At 38.7% G+C, this 17,691-nt stretch overlaps 1 protein-coding gene across 5 annotated transcripts in view; it reads left to right on the forward strand.

Moving 5' to 3' along the window:
• The window catches only part of rtel1 (regulator of telomere elongation helicase 1), a 90,731-nt gene that overhangs the window by 32,382 nt on the left and 40,658 nt on the right, over positions 1–17,691 (forward strand). For all 5 annotated transcript variants that reach the window (XM_049581646.1, XM_049581645.1, XM_049581647.1 and 2 more), the window contains 15 exons: positions 228–384; positions 553–585; positions 712–787; positions 3,353–3,450; positions 3,688–3,743; positions 6,880–6,951; positions 7,043–7,124; positions 7,467–7,599; positions 9,957–10,070; positions 10,458–10,498; positions 11,209–11,294; positions 11,427–11,504; positions 11,703–11,780; positions 13,743–13,889; positions 14,003–14,118. In XM_049581646.1, coding sequence (XP_049437603.1) covers positions 228–384; positions 553–585; positions 712–787; positions 3,353–3,450; positions 3,688–3,743; positions 6,880–6,951; positions 7,043–7,124; positions 7,467–7,599; positions 9,957–10,070; positions 10,458–10,498; positions 11,209–11,294; positions 11,427–11,504; positions 11,703–11,780; positions 13,743–13,889; positions 14,003–14,118 — 1,367 coding nt within the window. The remainder of the gene's footprint in view (positions 1–227; positions 385–552; positions 586–711; positions 788–3,352; positions 3,451–3,687; positions 3,744–6,879; positions 6,952–7,042; positions 7,125–7,466; positions 7,600–9,956; positions 10,071–10,457; positions 10,499–11,208; positions 11,295–11,426; positions 11,505–11,702; positions 11,781–13,742; positions 13,890–14,002; positions 14,119–17,691) is intronic.

The following is a 17,691-nucleotide window of genomic DNA, read 5'->3' on the forward strand; positions in this document are numbered from 1 at the left end:
AAATCATTGATCAGCAGGCTTATCAACATTCATGAGGTGCTTTGTATTTACTATTTATGGTTTGACAAACCATAAAAATCAAATCATATTGTGCACATATATGTGTGCTCATATGGGACTAGAGATTCAGGATCATGAAGATGGACATGACTGTGGTCCTGCCTGTCGTGGCAATGTTCTTGTAGAGGGCAGAATATCCCACCAGATGATGTTTCTGTTGTCTGCAGGAGAAAACATGTGAAGAATCAACATCATTTGACCTAACTCCCTACGACCTAGCCTCAGCCATTAATGCTGTGGACAGGTTGCTGGTGGAGCAGACTAAAGGAGCCATTCATGGAGACTCTATCAATGAAGACTTGAATGTAGAATCCCTCAACTCAGGTCAGAATGCTTATTTGTCTCAACAGCTGAGGGTGCATAAACAGGGGGAAGGATTTCTGGTATTTGATGAACAAGGAAATTTGGAATGTCTTTGAATGTTATCAACAAATCTGCCCTTGCAATACATGTACTTAAATGACAGCGGGTAATATGTTTTTTTTGTTTCAGGTTTAAATGTGGCCACAATTGCTAAAATCAAACGTAAGTATTCTTTAAGCTGTACAGAAGACAGATATACACTATTGGAGCACTTATCTCATTAGCTATATTTGGCTGTTAGTCAGTGTTCTGTGGGATTTTTACAAATTGCTTTTGTCTGTTTGACAGAGATACTGCTGGATCTGGAAGCTGCCATCGATTCCTATGATGTTCCAAGTGAAAAGGGCATCACTAAACCTGGAATGTACGTGAAAATGTTCTAGTAGATAGTAAGCAGATTGCAATGTTTTTGCCCTACCAACAGCTTCAAGTACAGCCGTGTCAGTAGATCTGTCCTTCTGTCTAAGCCCTGTTTACACCTGTAATTAAAGATTCATCTTGGGTGGGATTATAAAAGGGGATTTATGGTTGTGCGGAGACCCTACGCCTATGCCGTTGTGAGCATTTTAACTTGTGTGGTGGTGTGTCTGTGTCACTCTGCAGTTACACCTCCACAACACTAGTTGGCGGCAGAGGTTTCTGTGAAGTGCTGTAAAGTTTAGTTGATTCAAAACACACCCAAAACACACATTAAATATGGCTTAATAGAGACAGTTTGAAAAACAAGTATACCAATTGGCTTCACTACAACTCGCAGCATTCACAGACAAACACTTGTGTTAATCCGGACACATTTTCCCCACAAATATAACATGCTAATGTTATTAGCACAGGCCTATGGTATTTTACATTGTATAAATTAGCCTAGCAACTAGCGATCTTTATCTCTTCTCATATGAAACCTGGATAAATCCTGAAATATAAATCCCTGAAGGATAAATCACACACAAGACTTAAAATGTTATTTTAGCGGAGGCCTTACTGTCTTCACAATTTATTGTTTCTTATCTGTGAACTAAAAGTTAATACAAGCTCCGTTTCCCCTGAGGGAAATGGTGTCTATATACAGCGACAGACGAGGTCTGCATCACTGTGACGTGTAGTTACATTTCTAGGGAGGTGCACGTTAGGCTATGGCGTAGGTTACGACGTAGGCTCCAAATCGACGTGGAGCCTATGTCGTAACCTAAGCGTCGATTCAACGCAAAGCTACAAATTACGTGTCAGTGTCCAGCTTTAAAGCCCAGTATACATTGTGCAATTCTGGGCTGTTCCAGACAAAAGATGACCAACATGAAAGAAACATGGCATTAGCTTTGGTCGTGGTTTCAATACAGTGGTCCTATGTTGCATAGTGAGAGGTTTTAGGATGGCTGTTGTCATGGTCTTGCGATAAAAGTCAGCCTGGGATAAAATGCAGAAAATGTCAGACATTTGGGATGACCATCTCACTCTGTGACTACTGTTACCACCTACATCTTCTAACCAACCGAAAGAAATGCAGCATGACACAATGGCGCTAAACCCAAGCAAACTGACGGATAGCAGCTCACCATAGAGGTAAAATGCACCAAAAGAGATGTGTGGGAATCCAGCAGCAAGGAAATCCTTGTGGAGCTGTGGCAGCAGAGGCCTCGCTTGTATGATGTGTTCTTCAGCTCTTACCATGATCGTGTAAAGAAGGAGGAAGCATTGAAGGAAATAGCAGCAGAGTTGCAGCTGCCAAGTGAGAAACCTAGCAGCTAGCAAACACAGACACACTGCAGTGTACCATGCCTGCAAAACTTTAGGTTATTTAATAATGTGATCCTCTATGTTGTGCCTCACAGTTGGATAAGTAATAACCCATGCAGCATCCTTGCACGCTCAGTATGGCAAGCTATTGCATTGTGCGTTGCAGCCTTCGATCCAGTAGGCACTGTCTTCATACATCAAACTTGATGTCTTACCCAAGTTTATAACGCACAGTGTAGCTTGCACTAAACTTATAAGATTGCTAAAATCTCACAGTCTGTAAGAGGCTATAGTACAGGTGTGAATGCACCCAATGCATCTTGAGATCTGATTGCTCAGACCACATTCTGAGGTTGTCTAGGACACATGTGGCCACATTCTTTCAGCAGTGTGTATGCTCATATGTTCTGGACCACATTGAAGGGTTGCCTATTCAGCTGATATCCTAGCTTATATAACTTAAGCAAACTTTCTGTTGCTGCCATTACACGGGTTAGACACAGCCACTCTCCTACCATCAGTTCCATTTCTGCGTGGTTAGCATGAGCTAACACAGCAGCAGCAGCTGTTAAACGGTCCCATCAAACTCACACCCAACGCCAAAATGGTTCTACTTGTTGATAACCATTAGATAAAGTTAGCTGTATCATGCTAACAGTTAGCCTTGTCACTGTGTGTGTATAGACAGACACTCACCAATTGTCCCTGATTTGGCGCTCACACTCCTGCAGCAGTAGTCTTGCATGTTTGTTTGCATATAGAGTGGATAAGCGAGGTCCCTATCACAAGAGGTCACCGGAGATGCATTCTAATGCCAGGTGTGAACAGGCAGACTTAGGTCTGGCATCTTGTATTTGCATCACCCAAGATGTATGATAATATTAGGTGTGAACAGGCTCATACACTTCTTCTATAACAGTGTTAGCATTTGCTGGTTAGATTCTCTGCCCTCACGGTGCCACCTGCCTCTTATACATTCTGTGTACTGAACCATAAACAGAAAGTCATGAAAGATTAGGATGTAAAATAGAGCATAAAATTCAGTTAAGAAAGACTATTTCACATTTCCCCACTAGAAAAATAAGAAATGTTGTAGCTAGATTAAGTAATATGTTTATGGCTTCTGTTATCTCACTTCCCAAAGAAAGTTGGTTGAATATGGATTTTGAAATGAAGTGTTTTGTGTCTGTCTCAGTTTTATCTATGAGCTGTTAGAGAGAGCCCACCTGACTTACAACAGCAAGACGGCAGTCTGTGAAGCTCTGGAGCAGATCACTGGATACTTAGCAGGACGTCAGTATACTTTAATGTCATGGTCTTTTTGTTTATATAACATGTCATTTGATTTACGTGACATTTTCTGATGTATATTTTGCAGATAGAGTCTCATTTCCCTTTACACCTACATATAAGTAGGAGTGTAGTAGACAACACTGTCTGCAGGCTACATCATACTGTTACAATGCTAAATGGTATGTGTGGTAATTTGTATAATCAATAAATGAGTTTTGTGACATTGTTTGTCATCAGAGCAAGGAATATTCCTGAACACAAGTGGACTGCAGAAGCTGGCTAATCTTACACAGGTATGCTACATGGTCAAGCTAAAGGAATAGTTTTTACACTCTTTATTCCTCAGAGTTGGATGTTCACATGTATACCAGGTGCATGTCAAGCACAAAGTGAGGATGTGGGTAGCCTAGCTTAACATACTCTGCTCAAGATTCAAAAAAACACCAACCAAAAACTCTGAAGCTCACTGATGAACGTGTGTTATCTGACAATTTAATGTGTACCCAAAGAGAAATGTAACAGTTATGGTTTTAGGGGGAAGTGTTTTTTTATGAGTCAGGCGCAGTGAAACAAGGTTCCCCGCACATCTGCCAACAGCATGTGACTAAATCAGGTGCCTTTAGGGACGGAGAATTTACAAGGGAACAGAAAGGACTGCAGCACATGGATCAATTTACAACCTTTATAGTGCAAATAGACATGTTCGACACCACTGTGTCTTCGGTGGGCCCTCTTTAAATGATCTATAGTGTATGGAGCAAATGCATTTAGGGTGTTTCCAACTCCACTTTTGTGAGTTGGAGCAAAGGGGTTGTATTTAATTAATCATAGGTGTATTTCAGGCGCAACACAAATCAAATCAATCTGAATGTCATTGCTCATTCCCTTTAATTGAACTGCTTTTTACATGGTGGATTTGGCTAATTGAAGAAGCAAGTGGTTTTTTGCTAAGAGTATGTAGAAGGGCAGTAATGTCACTGCAGAAAATATCATGGGACATTTAAACAGCAAAACTAAAAACTGGAGTAATAAACTTCACAGAGGAATCAGAACTTTTAGCTTTTGAAATAATCAGTGAATTTATACTGCTCCTTGTGCATAAATGAGCATAGCATCTCTCTTAATTTGAAGTTGGAAAGCAGCTCGGCTCTGCTCTGCTCTCTGCTACATTCGCATTTTACAGAATGTCATTAATGGTATTTTTTTGAACCACCCACAACCGATCCGCATGTTCCTGAGTGTGGAACAACCGGAGTGTGCACTGCCGATGTACAACTGAAGTTCCATGCGGCTACCCTTAGACTCCTTTAGCAGCTCAACTGAGATAGATGTGAAATATTTTCATACAGATGTTAACACCTTAAATGATAGATTGTATTTAGGATCAAATAAATTCTTCTCTGGTCTCTAGGAAATGATAGTAAACCGAGCAGCTTATAAACATGAAACATGAAAAACAATAAACATGAAAAACAAGAAGATGTTTACAAAAGACAAGAAATTCCACCAAAGAAACTTGAGAATAAGATTTATTTCCATTTATGTATGTCATTTATTTCTTTAATTGTTTATTTATTTACTCAGCCTACTTATTTTTGTATTAGCCTTTATTGATAGATTTTTTTTTAAAATTTATTTTAATGACATACAAAAATTCATGTAAATAGCAGCACAAACCTACAGATCAAATATAAGTGATACAAAGACATATCAAGAACATACATGGGAGTAAGCTTTATTTTTCTCCATGGTAATGAAAAATTCTGACAGTTCATTTATCCGCCACAGAGAGTGAAGTTTGTCCCAAAGCTGTATTTATACCTTACACCTTAATGAAGGGAGCTTCATTCAGCCGTGAAGGAAGGAAGTGGGTAGGGTTCGGTTTGGGAAAGGCCCACAATTCTGTCTGACTGAAATTAGCAGTGACAGTTGTGCTGCGCTGTGCACAGCTTTGTGCCAGGTGTAGGATGGGGCCCAAAGAGAGCAAGGACAAAAAAAAAAAATCTATCTTCTTCCTCCTCCTTTGTTTCTTCTTCATCATCAAGAAGACAGCACAGACATGGTGTTAACTGGTTTTCTAGTAACAGAATGAACCAGTCAGTCTTTCAGGGGGTGTTTCTCAAAGTCATGGAAGGATCCTTAAACCACTAGGATACTACGTCATCGACCCCCGCCGAAGGACTGTTCCAATGTCAAGGATCCTTTTGGATTTCACGGAGGACAGAGTCCTTTTTTTCAGAGAAATTCCAAGGATGCATGTGTGGATCCTCAGCGAGTATTAAATCCCCACAATGCTTTGCACACAATTTGCTACAAGTGAAGGCGTGGCCTCTTCAATGAAACCTGCACCAGCGGAGCACGGCAGGATTTAGATAAATATGTCATTTGTTTGGCTTAATGTCTCCAGGAGTTTCTTATCATACAAACGTGAAAAAAATATTGACAGACACTTCATAATTTACACTTTCCAGCGTGTCTGCCGCCAAATGCGATTTTTAAAATAGCATGATTTAGATAAAACATAATAACGATAACCACACATGATAACGGCATAATAATTACTTTCATTCTTTTGGTTTGATTTGGTGTATTTTTCAGGGGAATCGCGATGAGAACGGCCACGGTAAATATATTAGAATACCCTGCAGGTGAAAGCATCCCTCATTTGTTTTGAGGTTATCATATTTCAGAGGATTACCCAGCAGTATAATGTATCAGCGTGGTCCGTTGTTTGAGAACAGCACAGCTCATCAGATCAGATCTGTTCATATTATTGTAGCAGTGTGTGGTGACACACACAGAAAATATGGATCACTTTGAAATGACAGAATGATTCTGTGTGTGAGTCTGTGTTCATACTGCCAATGATAATTTATAACTTTATTTCAGCTGCTGTTTTTACTTCATTACTCCACTTACTCTTCAGTAGTCCAGAAATATATTCTCCCTGAAAGTCACATTGTACAACAACATTAGAGTGTGTCAAAATGATCACAGAACCCTGAAACCCCCCCCCCCAGTCTGCTGAGGGTTGATGATGTATACCTGGGGACACTTGTTAGCCTGTTCCAATGTGTGTTCACTGAATACTAGGAAGGACTCTTGCCTTGCCTCTGCAGGTTACTTTTTTGGGAGGACCCATCCTCCCAAGGAAGGATCCTTGACTTTGAGAAACACCCAGAGTCTCTCAGTGATGGTGTGCAGCTTCCTTTACTGTCCCTGACACAGTGACATTGTCCAGTTTGGCATCATCATGTCTACACAGAAACAAAAACCTGTATTCTGTATGACACCTTGCAAAAAGCATAGCCAGAAACAAGGTACATAAGTATGAAGACATTAATTTGTTAGGTTGATATTTATCTTTTCATGTCTCTCTTTTCAGTTTACTGCAGCATCAATAATTCTTTTTCTTTCCTGGTCTTGTAGCTGGTGTTCTGTGGTGAGCCATCAGAGAAGGACAGACCGCAGCAGATGCAGTCCAACACGGCTTATTTTAAGGTGCATGTGCATTAAATGCCACAAATAGCTGTATGGGAGTGAAATTAGTTATGTACAAAGTGATGTCAGCTATCATATCTGTGTGGCGCAGGTTCATATCCACAGAGATACCAGCTATCAGAAGAAAACCCAGAGCACTGATGTGTGGGCTTCATCTTCATCAAAGAAACAAGGTAAAAATACCCAGCCTGAGACTTGCTAGATTACAGTGTTCACACAGTTCCAGCTGTGGAATCATTGTGCTCATTCCTCAGACACTGAGTTAAAAAGTAAGATACTGGTTAACATGATTTTTCTTCTAGTTAGGTACTCCAACACTTCAGATCAGCTTATTCAAATGACTGAAAAATCTATCCCAAGACTAAACAAAAACAGAACTACCCTTAATCAGATTCAATGAATGACTGTATCATGATTTTTTTGTGTTTGCTGTTGAGAGTTTTAGTTTTGTCAGTAGTTCCTCTCACTGATCTACTCATACTCTGGTTTAATAAACGTTATATGTTTGTTTGTAGGCAACATTCTGAGTTACTGGTGCTTCTCTCCTGGCTTCAGCATGCAGGATCTGGTGAATCAAGGTGTTAGCTGCATCATTCTGACCAGTGGTACCCTCTCTCCCCTGACCTCATTCACCTCTGAGATGAGGATGTGAGTTACCAGTTGCTTTTTAAAGCTCATTTTACCTACAGAGGTGCACAATCACATTTCTTAACCACTGACGGAAGTCATCTGAGTGGTAGATTTGCCCCAAACACTCACAGTGTAAACAGCTGCTACGCCTTAATAGATGCATTTTCATCTTCCAGTTTTTTTGTTTATGTTTTCCATTTTCACACAAAAAAAACAAAGTTGATGTATCAATAGAGGGGTTATGCAACTAAGTGCAATTGAAACAGATTTAGGGAATAAAGGATGATGTACAGTCATGATGTACGGTCATTGCGTAGACAGTACATCAAGCTTTCTTTGTCATCTCTGGAGGCTTTCAACAGCTTGTGTCTGCACATTAGCCTGGCGTTGCCAGACCCAATTCGCAAAACGCGAATGGGTCATTTTTCTATTCCCGAGGGGCGGTATCAATGGCTGTCACTCAAAGTGCCCCTTCACACAATTGGAAAGACGGAAAACCAATCAGAGTAAACTAAACATGTGACATAGGCTAGCACAAAGCCACTGTAAACAGACCAGCAAGCGTTTGCGACCAGTTTGCAGATTTCCTCCTCACTGTGGACTCCCAGTTGTATGGCTGTGATTCCCAGCTTGGTCGCTTCCCTGACCTGCTCCTCCATGAGAGCAACTAGCGGAGAAACAACAATAGCCACTGGGTTTTCACCACTGAGTCCCATCGTTTTCCCCATCAACGGAGGCAGTTGATAAATTAAACTTTTACCAAACCCCGTAGGAAGGACATCAAACACATCCTTTTTTTTTTTTCTTTTCAAAAAAAAGCTTTCAGTGCAGCCGTTTGCTCTGCTTTTAAAGAAAATATACATTCCCGTTCGTTCAACACATCAGTAGCCACGTTAGTTGTTTACGAAATGCATTCACTCTCTCCTTGTCCCTCCTATTCTGATGACATGCCCGGCCCAAAGTAATAAACGGTTGTGATTGGCCCGGTAAGCCAAAACCGATGCCAGGATTCGCGTGTATGACTGATCTGCGGAGTGAAATAGAATATGAGCTCACGAGATCAGGATGGTTTCACCAGGCTATCTGCACATAGGGCTGCTACCAGAATTCTTCTGAGAGTACAGAGCTGTTTAACTCATTGTTCTAAACTCTCTATTTCCATTGTCCAGTGTGCTCTCTGTTATTGTACATCCATTACATTCAGCCTCTCTGCTGCACATTAGCTCTGGGAGAAGCTAAGATGCTGAATGGGCCAGGCAGGGGCGTTTTTTAAGTTTCTGTCTTCAGTACAAAATCGGTTTAACTTGGTTAATTCTGCAGAATGTGTTAGTCAGCAGTTAACGTTAGTTTCTGGGTAATGGCGTAGAAAGTATTCACAATATACTTCACGTTTGCTTTGCAAACTAGAAAGTTCAGATGACTCCAGCATGTCCACGCTGTGAACTCTCCGGGTGCTGCACTGCCCTCACAGTTGAGTTCTTCTAAAAATCAATTATTTCCCCCACCCCTGGGCTCTAGTTTGTGTCGGTGTGTTATAGATTAGCCAAGAGGTCACTATAGGTCATTTTATACAGAGAAGTCAAGTTCTAAAAATGGTCTCACTTCAATGAAATGGCCACTGTGCTGAATTGTTGGTTATCTTTTGTCTGAGTGTGCTGATTTCATAGCATGGCTTTATGTTCCTACATCATTAATTAGATTAGTCTGTGCTATTCCAGGGACTCCAGCTGCTATCCTCATGTATTACTATACTGGGGATCAATACAGCATAGTTTGTGTGGTAATATGGTATCATTACATCGATGCCAAGCATTGATATTTTTTTTTACGGTATAAATTATTGATAGTAGAAATACAAATTAAATTTTTTGTAGCCCACTAGAGTGATATAATCATTTGCTTTTTCAGTTTACCAGATAGATATTGCTGCAATAAAAATATGATGAATGAATGATGATGAAAAGACTAAAAACTTCACCTTATTAGATAAAACTGCTAATGTTTTCCTGACAGGTCATAATTTAAAGTTTAAAAAAAGGTGATAAATCGCAATATATTGCAATATAATTCATCATAATACTCGGCATATCGCAGTAATATTGTATTGTGGCCTGTGTATCGTGATGCGGCCTCTGGTGACTCCCAACCCTAGCTCTTAATGAAACTATTTCAGAAATGTACTGTGTGTGTGTCAGTTATTTTTCATACCCCAAAAATCTTCATACCAGTGACATGTTAATCACAGCTCAGTAGCTTTTTTATGAGCAAAAACACCTTACATTAAAATCAGTGGGAAATGTTATGCAAAATATTTTATATATCATCCAATATGTATCTATCAATCCCAATTTCTTTTGTTGTTGCTGTCGGTGTAGAAAGTTTCCAGTGAGTCTGGAGAACAGCCATGTGATTGAGCGAGACCAGATCTTTGTTGCCGTCATTGAACAGGGCCCAGATGGAGTGCCATTGAGTTCAGCGTTTGATCGAAGGTTTGTATTTTGTTCTACAGACAAGCTTCTACACTTAAATCAGCGAGCACAATAGTTAGAAATAAGAGACTCAAACATATGTAATTTACTGGACAGGGTTGAAGTTTGGTATTCTGGAAAATATTTATCGGCAAAACAGATTTCTTCTTCTCCTTTTGATTTGTAGTATTCTAATTTCAGGCTGCTGTCTTTTACACACAAGTATCCATCTTCTTATATACCAACTATATCTTCTGCACGCATCTGACACAACCTCCTGATGTGACTGTCTTTGGAGCAGTTACTTTTGATAGTAAAATACTCTACAGTTGGTTTAACGTCTTGTCTTAAAAGTAAAACTGTAAAGTAAAAAAAAAAAAAAAAAAGTAAAATGTTTCCTTCTGACAGGTTTCTTCCTGAAAACATGGCATCTTTAGGAAACACTGTTGGTAAGATCAAACAATATAGAAATGTTTCTATTCTAACAAATTTATGAAGACAGGTTTCTCAGCACCATTTTTGTTTGTAGGTAACTAAACGGTACTCATTATTTCACCTGCAAATAAGTTTATATATGTTTAAGTTTGTTTACTTAAAAATTATTTACTTACAAATGCCCTTTTTGAACAGGAGGTTTATTACAGGGTTCCCACAATCTTGGAAACCTGGAAAATTTCCACCTTTTCCAGGCTCATTGAAAGGTTTGGAAAAGTCCTGGAATTTTGTTGTGTGTAATGAAATTGTTAACAGTAATCTTCCAGGGATAACCTTCTACGTGATGTAACATAACAGCAAAATAGTTTTCTGTAGCTGTTGACGTAATGTAGCTCTAATGTGCGTCTGTGTGACAACGTTTTGTTTACCGTTACATACTTTTTGATACTTTCTCCCTGGGTTTGTATCTGCCTTACTGGATGCCTGCTAGCTGAAGTAATGTTTGAATAGAGTTGAATCTGATATTTTTGAAAAATGCCAGGCAAGTGAGCCTTAAAATTAAATCTTTCCTATGGATCATGACAATTTTTTTTTTTTTTTTTTTTTGGCCATGAAAATGTGTGGGGACCCTGTTTCTTCTGATATGTGCCTGTAGTGTGAGATATTTCATCGTTTCTGTTTCGATCATGACATGAATGCGTTGCATGCTGTGTTCTCTCCTCAGCCAACCTGACCCGTGTGGTTCCTCATGGTCTCTTAGTATTTTTTCCTTCCTTCCCTTTAATGGAAAAAACCCTGGACTTCTGGAGAGTAAGTGGAAATTCAGCAGGAAAACATATTGTGATATTATATTGTATTTTTGTTGATTTATTTATTTTGGATGATTTCTGAATTGAGTGTTACCATGCAAGATCAGGCTGAGTGTGTGTGTTCCCTCACCAGGCTAATGGGCATGCAGATCGCATTGAGAGCATAAAGCCCATGTTTGTAGAGCCCAAAGGAAAGGGCATCTTTACTGAGGTGAGCATGATTTTATTATCTACATGTATGCCTTTGAAAGCTCCATCTGGACAGTGTCTTTGAAGAAACCTGGAACAAACAACAATATTTCATGAGCTGGTTATGATGTGTTCTGGAAACATTTCTTTTTAGGGCTTGTCAGTCTGAGCACTGATAACAACAGTTACAACAACATCTTGTCTCTTTGTCTGTTCTTAGGTTATTGATGGATATTACAACAAAATCAATGACCCATCATCCAAAGGAGGAAGTTTCTTTGCTGTGTGTCGAGGGAAGGTGAGGTTACTGCATGACCATAAAGTTAAAAAAAAAGTCTGAAATATATTATTTTACCCTAAAAACACCAAAATAGTAAGACAAAGAATTTTAGATAAATGAATTATATTGCCATTTCATGTATTATGGATATTTATGATATCTAGAGAGAATACAGTAGCTTGTCTTTAGTGGCACCATCACCTTTCCTCTAGTATCATTATCTGGAAAAACTTTAATAAGCACAGCAAAATTGTCACTCTGTTGTTTTTCATCCAACAGTTTCCCATTTTCAGTTGTCATTGTTATGGTAAAAAAAAATAGCTGTCAATGTTGTGGAAAAGTTTTTGGCCTTATCAAAAAGCATTAAAAGCCATAAAGACAAAGATGATATCAAACAGCACGGATACAATATCAACAAACAATATGATTTAAAATACACAAATACAGTAAAAAGAAACAAGTAGAGTAAAATAACATCAAAATTGGGAATATGGCTGGATAATGGTTAGAGTTTGGAAACTATGTTAATTTTGAAGAATAGAATATGTTTTAAAAAGATCTGCACAAAAAGGGGTGCCCACTAGCTCACCTGGTAGAGCAGGAGCCCCATGTAGAAAGGCTGTGTCATTCCGTCTCTCTCCCCACAAAAATATCTTAATCTGCACAATGATATCTCTAATATGAATTTTCCACATTCATGCTATTTAGCTATAAACAGAGCGCTCAGTTTTCAGCTTGTTCTGTGGAATGTTCTGTCTTTGTCTCTGACCATCTTTTGCGAGTTTTATCATTATCGTTGCAGTTTTATCAGCCTGACTTTCATCAACTGCAATTGCAAACTGTCATCTCTCAGCTAGCCTCTTAGTTTAACAAAAATACATTGATTAACTTCTAAATGTCATAGATTTCACTGTATTGACATTAGGGCTGTACTGAATGTCATTTTTTTTATGTGCGAAGCTTCTATGGAGATTTTCGGATTAAGCTTCAAATGTTTAATCACCATCATGAAATTATCACCCTAAAAAACATGTTTTTCAAATCCTACAACAAAATACTTAACTTGAAGAAAGTGATTGTTTAGATTCAATTATTTATTCTTTCATTTTCCGTAACTGCTTATCCTGTTTGGGGTCACAGGTGTGCTAGAGCCTTTCCCAGCTGTCACTGGGAGAGAGGCGAGGTACACCCTGGACAGGTCGCCAGACTATGACAGGACTGACACATAGAGACAGACAAGCATTCATGCTCACATTCACACCTACAGACAATTTAGAGTCACCAATTAACCTTCTTGTCTTTGGACTGTGGGAGGAAGCTAAGCCAGAGTGCTCGGAGAAAACCCATGTTGACAAGGGGAGAACATGCAAACTCCACACAGAAGGGCACCAGATTAGGATTACCGTAAATTTGTTTTTTTGTTAAAACATTACTTTATGATTAAATGTAATTCATGGTGCTGTTAGATTGCTGCTGGTCCGCTCCATTAATACAGGAGTATGCCTCTCTTTGAGTGCGGCAGGCATGAGAGTTAACAGTTTTTTGATCACAGTGAAAACTTAATGCCAACAAATATGGATCGAAGCAGAATATTTTGGTAGATTCAAAAAAAAATTTAGGAAGTTTGGAAATGATTACTTCCATCCTTGTTCAATAAATTTGGATTTTTAGACTCTACAACACTCTGCAGTTATTGGAAGATTTCTTCCAGCCACAACTAGTATCTAATCCCACAGATAGTATAATGATGATAATAATAATAATAATAATAATATTAGTGTATCCTAATCTTTATTTGCAACTATGCAGAAATACTGGGTTTAAACAGAATGAATAGACATGCAAATAATAAATCTGCACAGCATTTAAATGTCAGTGTTAGCAGAGTAATTATTAAATAATTGATTTAACTTATTATTTATTAAGTTTACACAAATGCTTTCCTCTCACTGCATTTCTTAAAATGTCTCCCTGTGTCAGGCGAGCGAGGGTCTGGATTTTGCAGACACCTTTGGTCGGGGTGTCATTATCACAGGCCTTCCTTTTCCTCCTCGGATGGACCCTCGAGTCATCCTGAAGATGCAGTTCTTGGATGAGATGAGTCGGCAGAAAGCTCCTGGGCTGAAGGTGAGAGAAAACAGCTTGATGATGGTTTCGTGGCTCAGTCTTATCTTACTTATCAGTGTGTGTGTGTGTGTGTGTGTGTGTGTGTGTGTGTGTGTGTACACGTGTACACACAGTACCTGTCTGGGCAGGAGTGGTACAGACAGCAGGCTTTCAGAGCTGTGAACCAGGCCATCGGTAGAGTCATTCGCCACAAGGAGGACTATGGAGCCATCTTGCTGTGTGATCAGAGGTCAGACATGACGCTGTTTGTCATCACTAACCAGTCTTATCATTACTTATTCTTATTCTTAGGTAGTTTAGTGTCGAAACAAAAACTAAAAGGTCTGGAGCTGGGCCAGAAAGCTCGCAACCTCATTCCCATCTTCTCGAATGGACTTTCTTTGTTTTCCATTAGATATCAAAAACTCAAATATTCAGAGGTAAAAAAAAATCACTGGAGACACGTAGAATCAGATGCAACTGAGTTTAATGTGCTCGCAGGCAACAACCACATCACAACTCAATGAGTCAAGCTCCGGAGCAAGACTGAAATTTCTTTGTTTGCGCACTCGTTTTTATTGTGAAGATTTTCTGCTGAGTCGTCTCTTTCTTAATCCTTCCCACTTGGCTCTGATCGTAACGGTGTCACATTTCTGCTGAGTTTCCACTTTTTTCCTTTCATACTACCACCATAACGGTGTCATGTTTCTGCTGAGTCTTCACTTTTTCTCCTTTCATCCTAAACCCCGCCTCTTTACTTGTACTCGTAATGTTTTCCTGGACAATCTAAGACCGCCTCCTCTTACCAGGGTCATATCAGGACAAGCTGTAATTCCCCTAACTTTCCACCAGTGTTTCTGAGCCCATCCTCATGCTATTTTTAGAAATAATGCCTAGGTACTTCTCCACCACAATACTTAAATGCTCAGTGAGTGTGTGTGTCATAAGAATACATAAAATAATAAACCAGTGTGTGACTTCTCAGTGCACAGAGTACATTGCTTCAACACGTATCTTTAAAGGTCAACTTAAAGGTACAATATACACACTTAAGTAAACATTACACTACATTAGGTTTCACACAGGAACCACTCATATCAACAGACTTTTTCTGGCATGTACTGCTGATTTATAAGAAATAGAACTGAACTGAATTGAGTCTCCTGGAATGATGACAGCTCCTGAGTGCCCCCAAAGTCAAGTGAAACATCTTTAAATGAAAAAAAAGTGTTGCAACACCTGCATGTAGAGGAACTCATTGTCTAAATTTGGTCATTTCTTGGCAAAAAGTGTGAATCCTGTTTTTTGTAAACCAATTCCTGACAGTCTCACCTGACAGGATCTTGTTTTTTTCCTCCATAAGAGAATTCTGTTTGCACATACATTTCCAATGGAAAGCAGAATCAAAATATTTCCAATGATTTATTTGAAATGATGAAAATCATCAGTGAGCTCCACTCAGTAAAAAAAAAAAAAAAAAATGCAATTCCCAATGTAATATGAATTTCGGAAAACACATGAAATAAAGTAGCGCTACCAAAGTCAACTGATAATTAAAGTCAAGGTTAAGCAAACAATAGAAAAAAAAACATTTGAATTATTAAATCATAATGTTACAAATGTTTTATTCAAAAAGGGAATGTCAGGGCCCCCTGTTGGCGCACTGGTGGAGGCACATACCATATACCTGCAACATCCATGGTTCCAATTTGACCAGGGATGTTTGCTACTAGGCTTTTTTGGGGGTATTTTTACTGCCTTTACTTTTAAGCTCACAGTCATTATAAAGGCTACATACACATGCTATATCTTGTTTTTGTTTTTGTTTTTGTTTTTGTTTTTTTCAGGACAATCTGGGCTATCCAGATTTGCCATCATTTCATGTCCTTCTATGTGCCTGTATTTTATATTATTTTTCATATCAATGAAAAAAACATCTGTGTTACTAAATTCTACATTTTTACATGTATCTCACCATAGCAAGTTGGAAAATGACATATTCTTCCATATCTGAAGAGGGGAGACTCTCTGGAATCTGGCAATATAAGAACCATGATGGTGGGACATTCTGTCACTTCACAGCTGTCCAAAACATGTGGTTTGTGCCAGACAGACATGATTGCCAGTATTTTTTCATTATTGCAAGAAATTCCATTGAGTCATTCACAAGTCAAAAATGTGTTTTATTTGAAAGAATCATGCAATATTTACATCTAAGATAACAGAAAAATAGTAATATTATTCCTCCCTATATGAAGTGACTGATAACAAGATCTGTATAATGGGTTGTGAAGAAATTTGTCAGGTTTTTATTTTGTAGATAATTGATCTGTATTTATAGCGTGATGGGATGACAGCACAATGATGTGTTTGGTATCATTGGAAAGCTCCGTTCCTGCGCTTGCATGTGATATGCATGGCATTTCTGTACGACCCTGCATTCGCGAGTAATCCATCCAAGAGTAATGTGTGTGCAAAGCTGTATGAAAGCTTTGTTGTACATAATTTTAGTGTAACTTTATACCTTTTTTTTTCCTGTGAAAACATGGACTACCAACAAGTGCTTGGTATTGTCGGAAAGCTGCGGCTCCACTGTTTCGCGTGATATGAGTTAGGGATCGACCGATATGGGTTTTTTAGGGCCGATACCGATTATTAGTAGTCAAGGAAACCGATAACCGATATTTAGAACCAATATTCATTTGCAGTAAAAATTTAAATTTTGGTGTCAAAATTTAGAATAATACACCTGGGATTAGACTGAAAACAACAGTATACGTAAATCTTGGTTGAAATGGCTGGTTGTTTTATTATATAAAAAACAAAAAGTGCAGAGATCTCTTAAAGTTCACTGATTCTTTTATAAGATCAAAGTAAAAACTGAACTGCACAGTACTGAAATTTGAGTCTCTGCAATAAGTTAAATTATCTAAAATCAAAACGTTCAGGGATCTTCTAGCAGCATTTATAAAAGTTCACTGAAATAAATAACAGTAAATTAATGATGTCTCATGTTCTCTCTCAGGTACATCTGATCCAGCCTGATTAAGTGCAAACCAATAAAGAGGGTGGCAGGAACAGGAACCTTGGCTTACTTCATTTATTGATGAGTAGTTATTACTTTTCAAATTTTTTTTTATTTTTTTTTTTACATCAAATACCATAATTAGTTTATAAATAAAGATTAAACTTTCAGTGGTTACCAGACTTATTTTTATTAAAGTATTTTGTAATTACATGTATTTAATATACCAGTCACATTTCATTTTTTCAGCAAAATGAGTACTTTTATTTTAATGCCAAGTAAATTTAATTGATATTATTATATACTTTTTAAATGCATGTCTAAATGAACTAATGAAGCCTACAAAACAACTTCACATCGGTTGCTGAAGCTAGCGTGCATGTACACAGACACACACGCACACCCACACACACAGTCTATGTCAACATAGCTGCACACAGACAACAGTTTCTTCTCAGCGCGACACACACACACACACACACACAAAAGCAAGCGCCATACCGACCATACACAGCTGAAATGCACTGAAGTAAACTTCTACATGTCCGTTAGCTTTAGCAGCCGTTGTGAAGTAGTTTTAGACAACATTATTGTTTCCAACGGCCGCCCGTTGCGACTCGCGAGCAACCATGTGAGGGGGGGAACAGACACTGAGATACAGTATGAAGATGGCGTGTTTATCAAGCATGAACAGTGGCGTCTTTAAAACTTCAGCATAGAGGATTTCTTATTGCAACTTAGACATTTTCTGTTGCCTTGCCTTCAAACATCACACTGCTGCTTTACTGAGCAGTCCTC

Source organism: Epinephelus fuscoguttatus, linkage group LG7, assembly GCF_011397635.1.
Source record: "Epinephelus fuscoguttatus linkage group LG7, E.fuscoguttatus.final_Chr_v1".
In the NCBI taxonomy this organism is placed as follows: Eukaryota; Metazoa; Chordata; class Actinopteri; order Perciformes; family Serranidae; genus Epinephelus; species Epinephelus fuscoguttatus.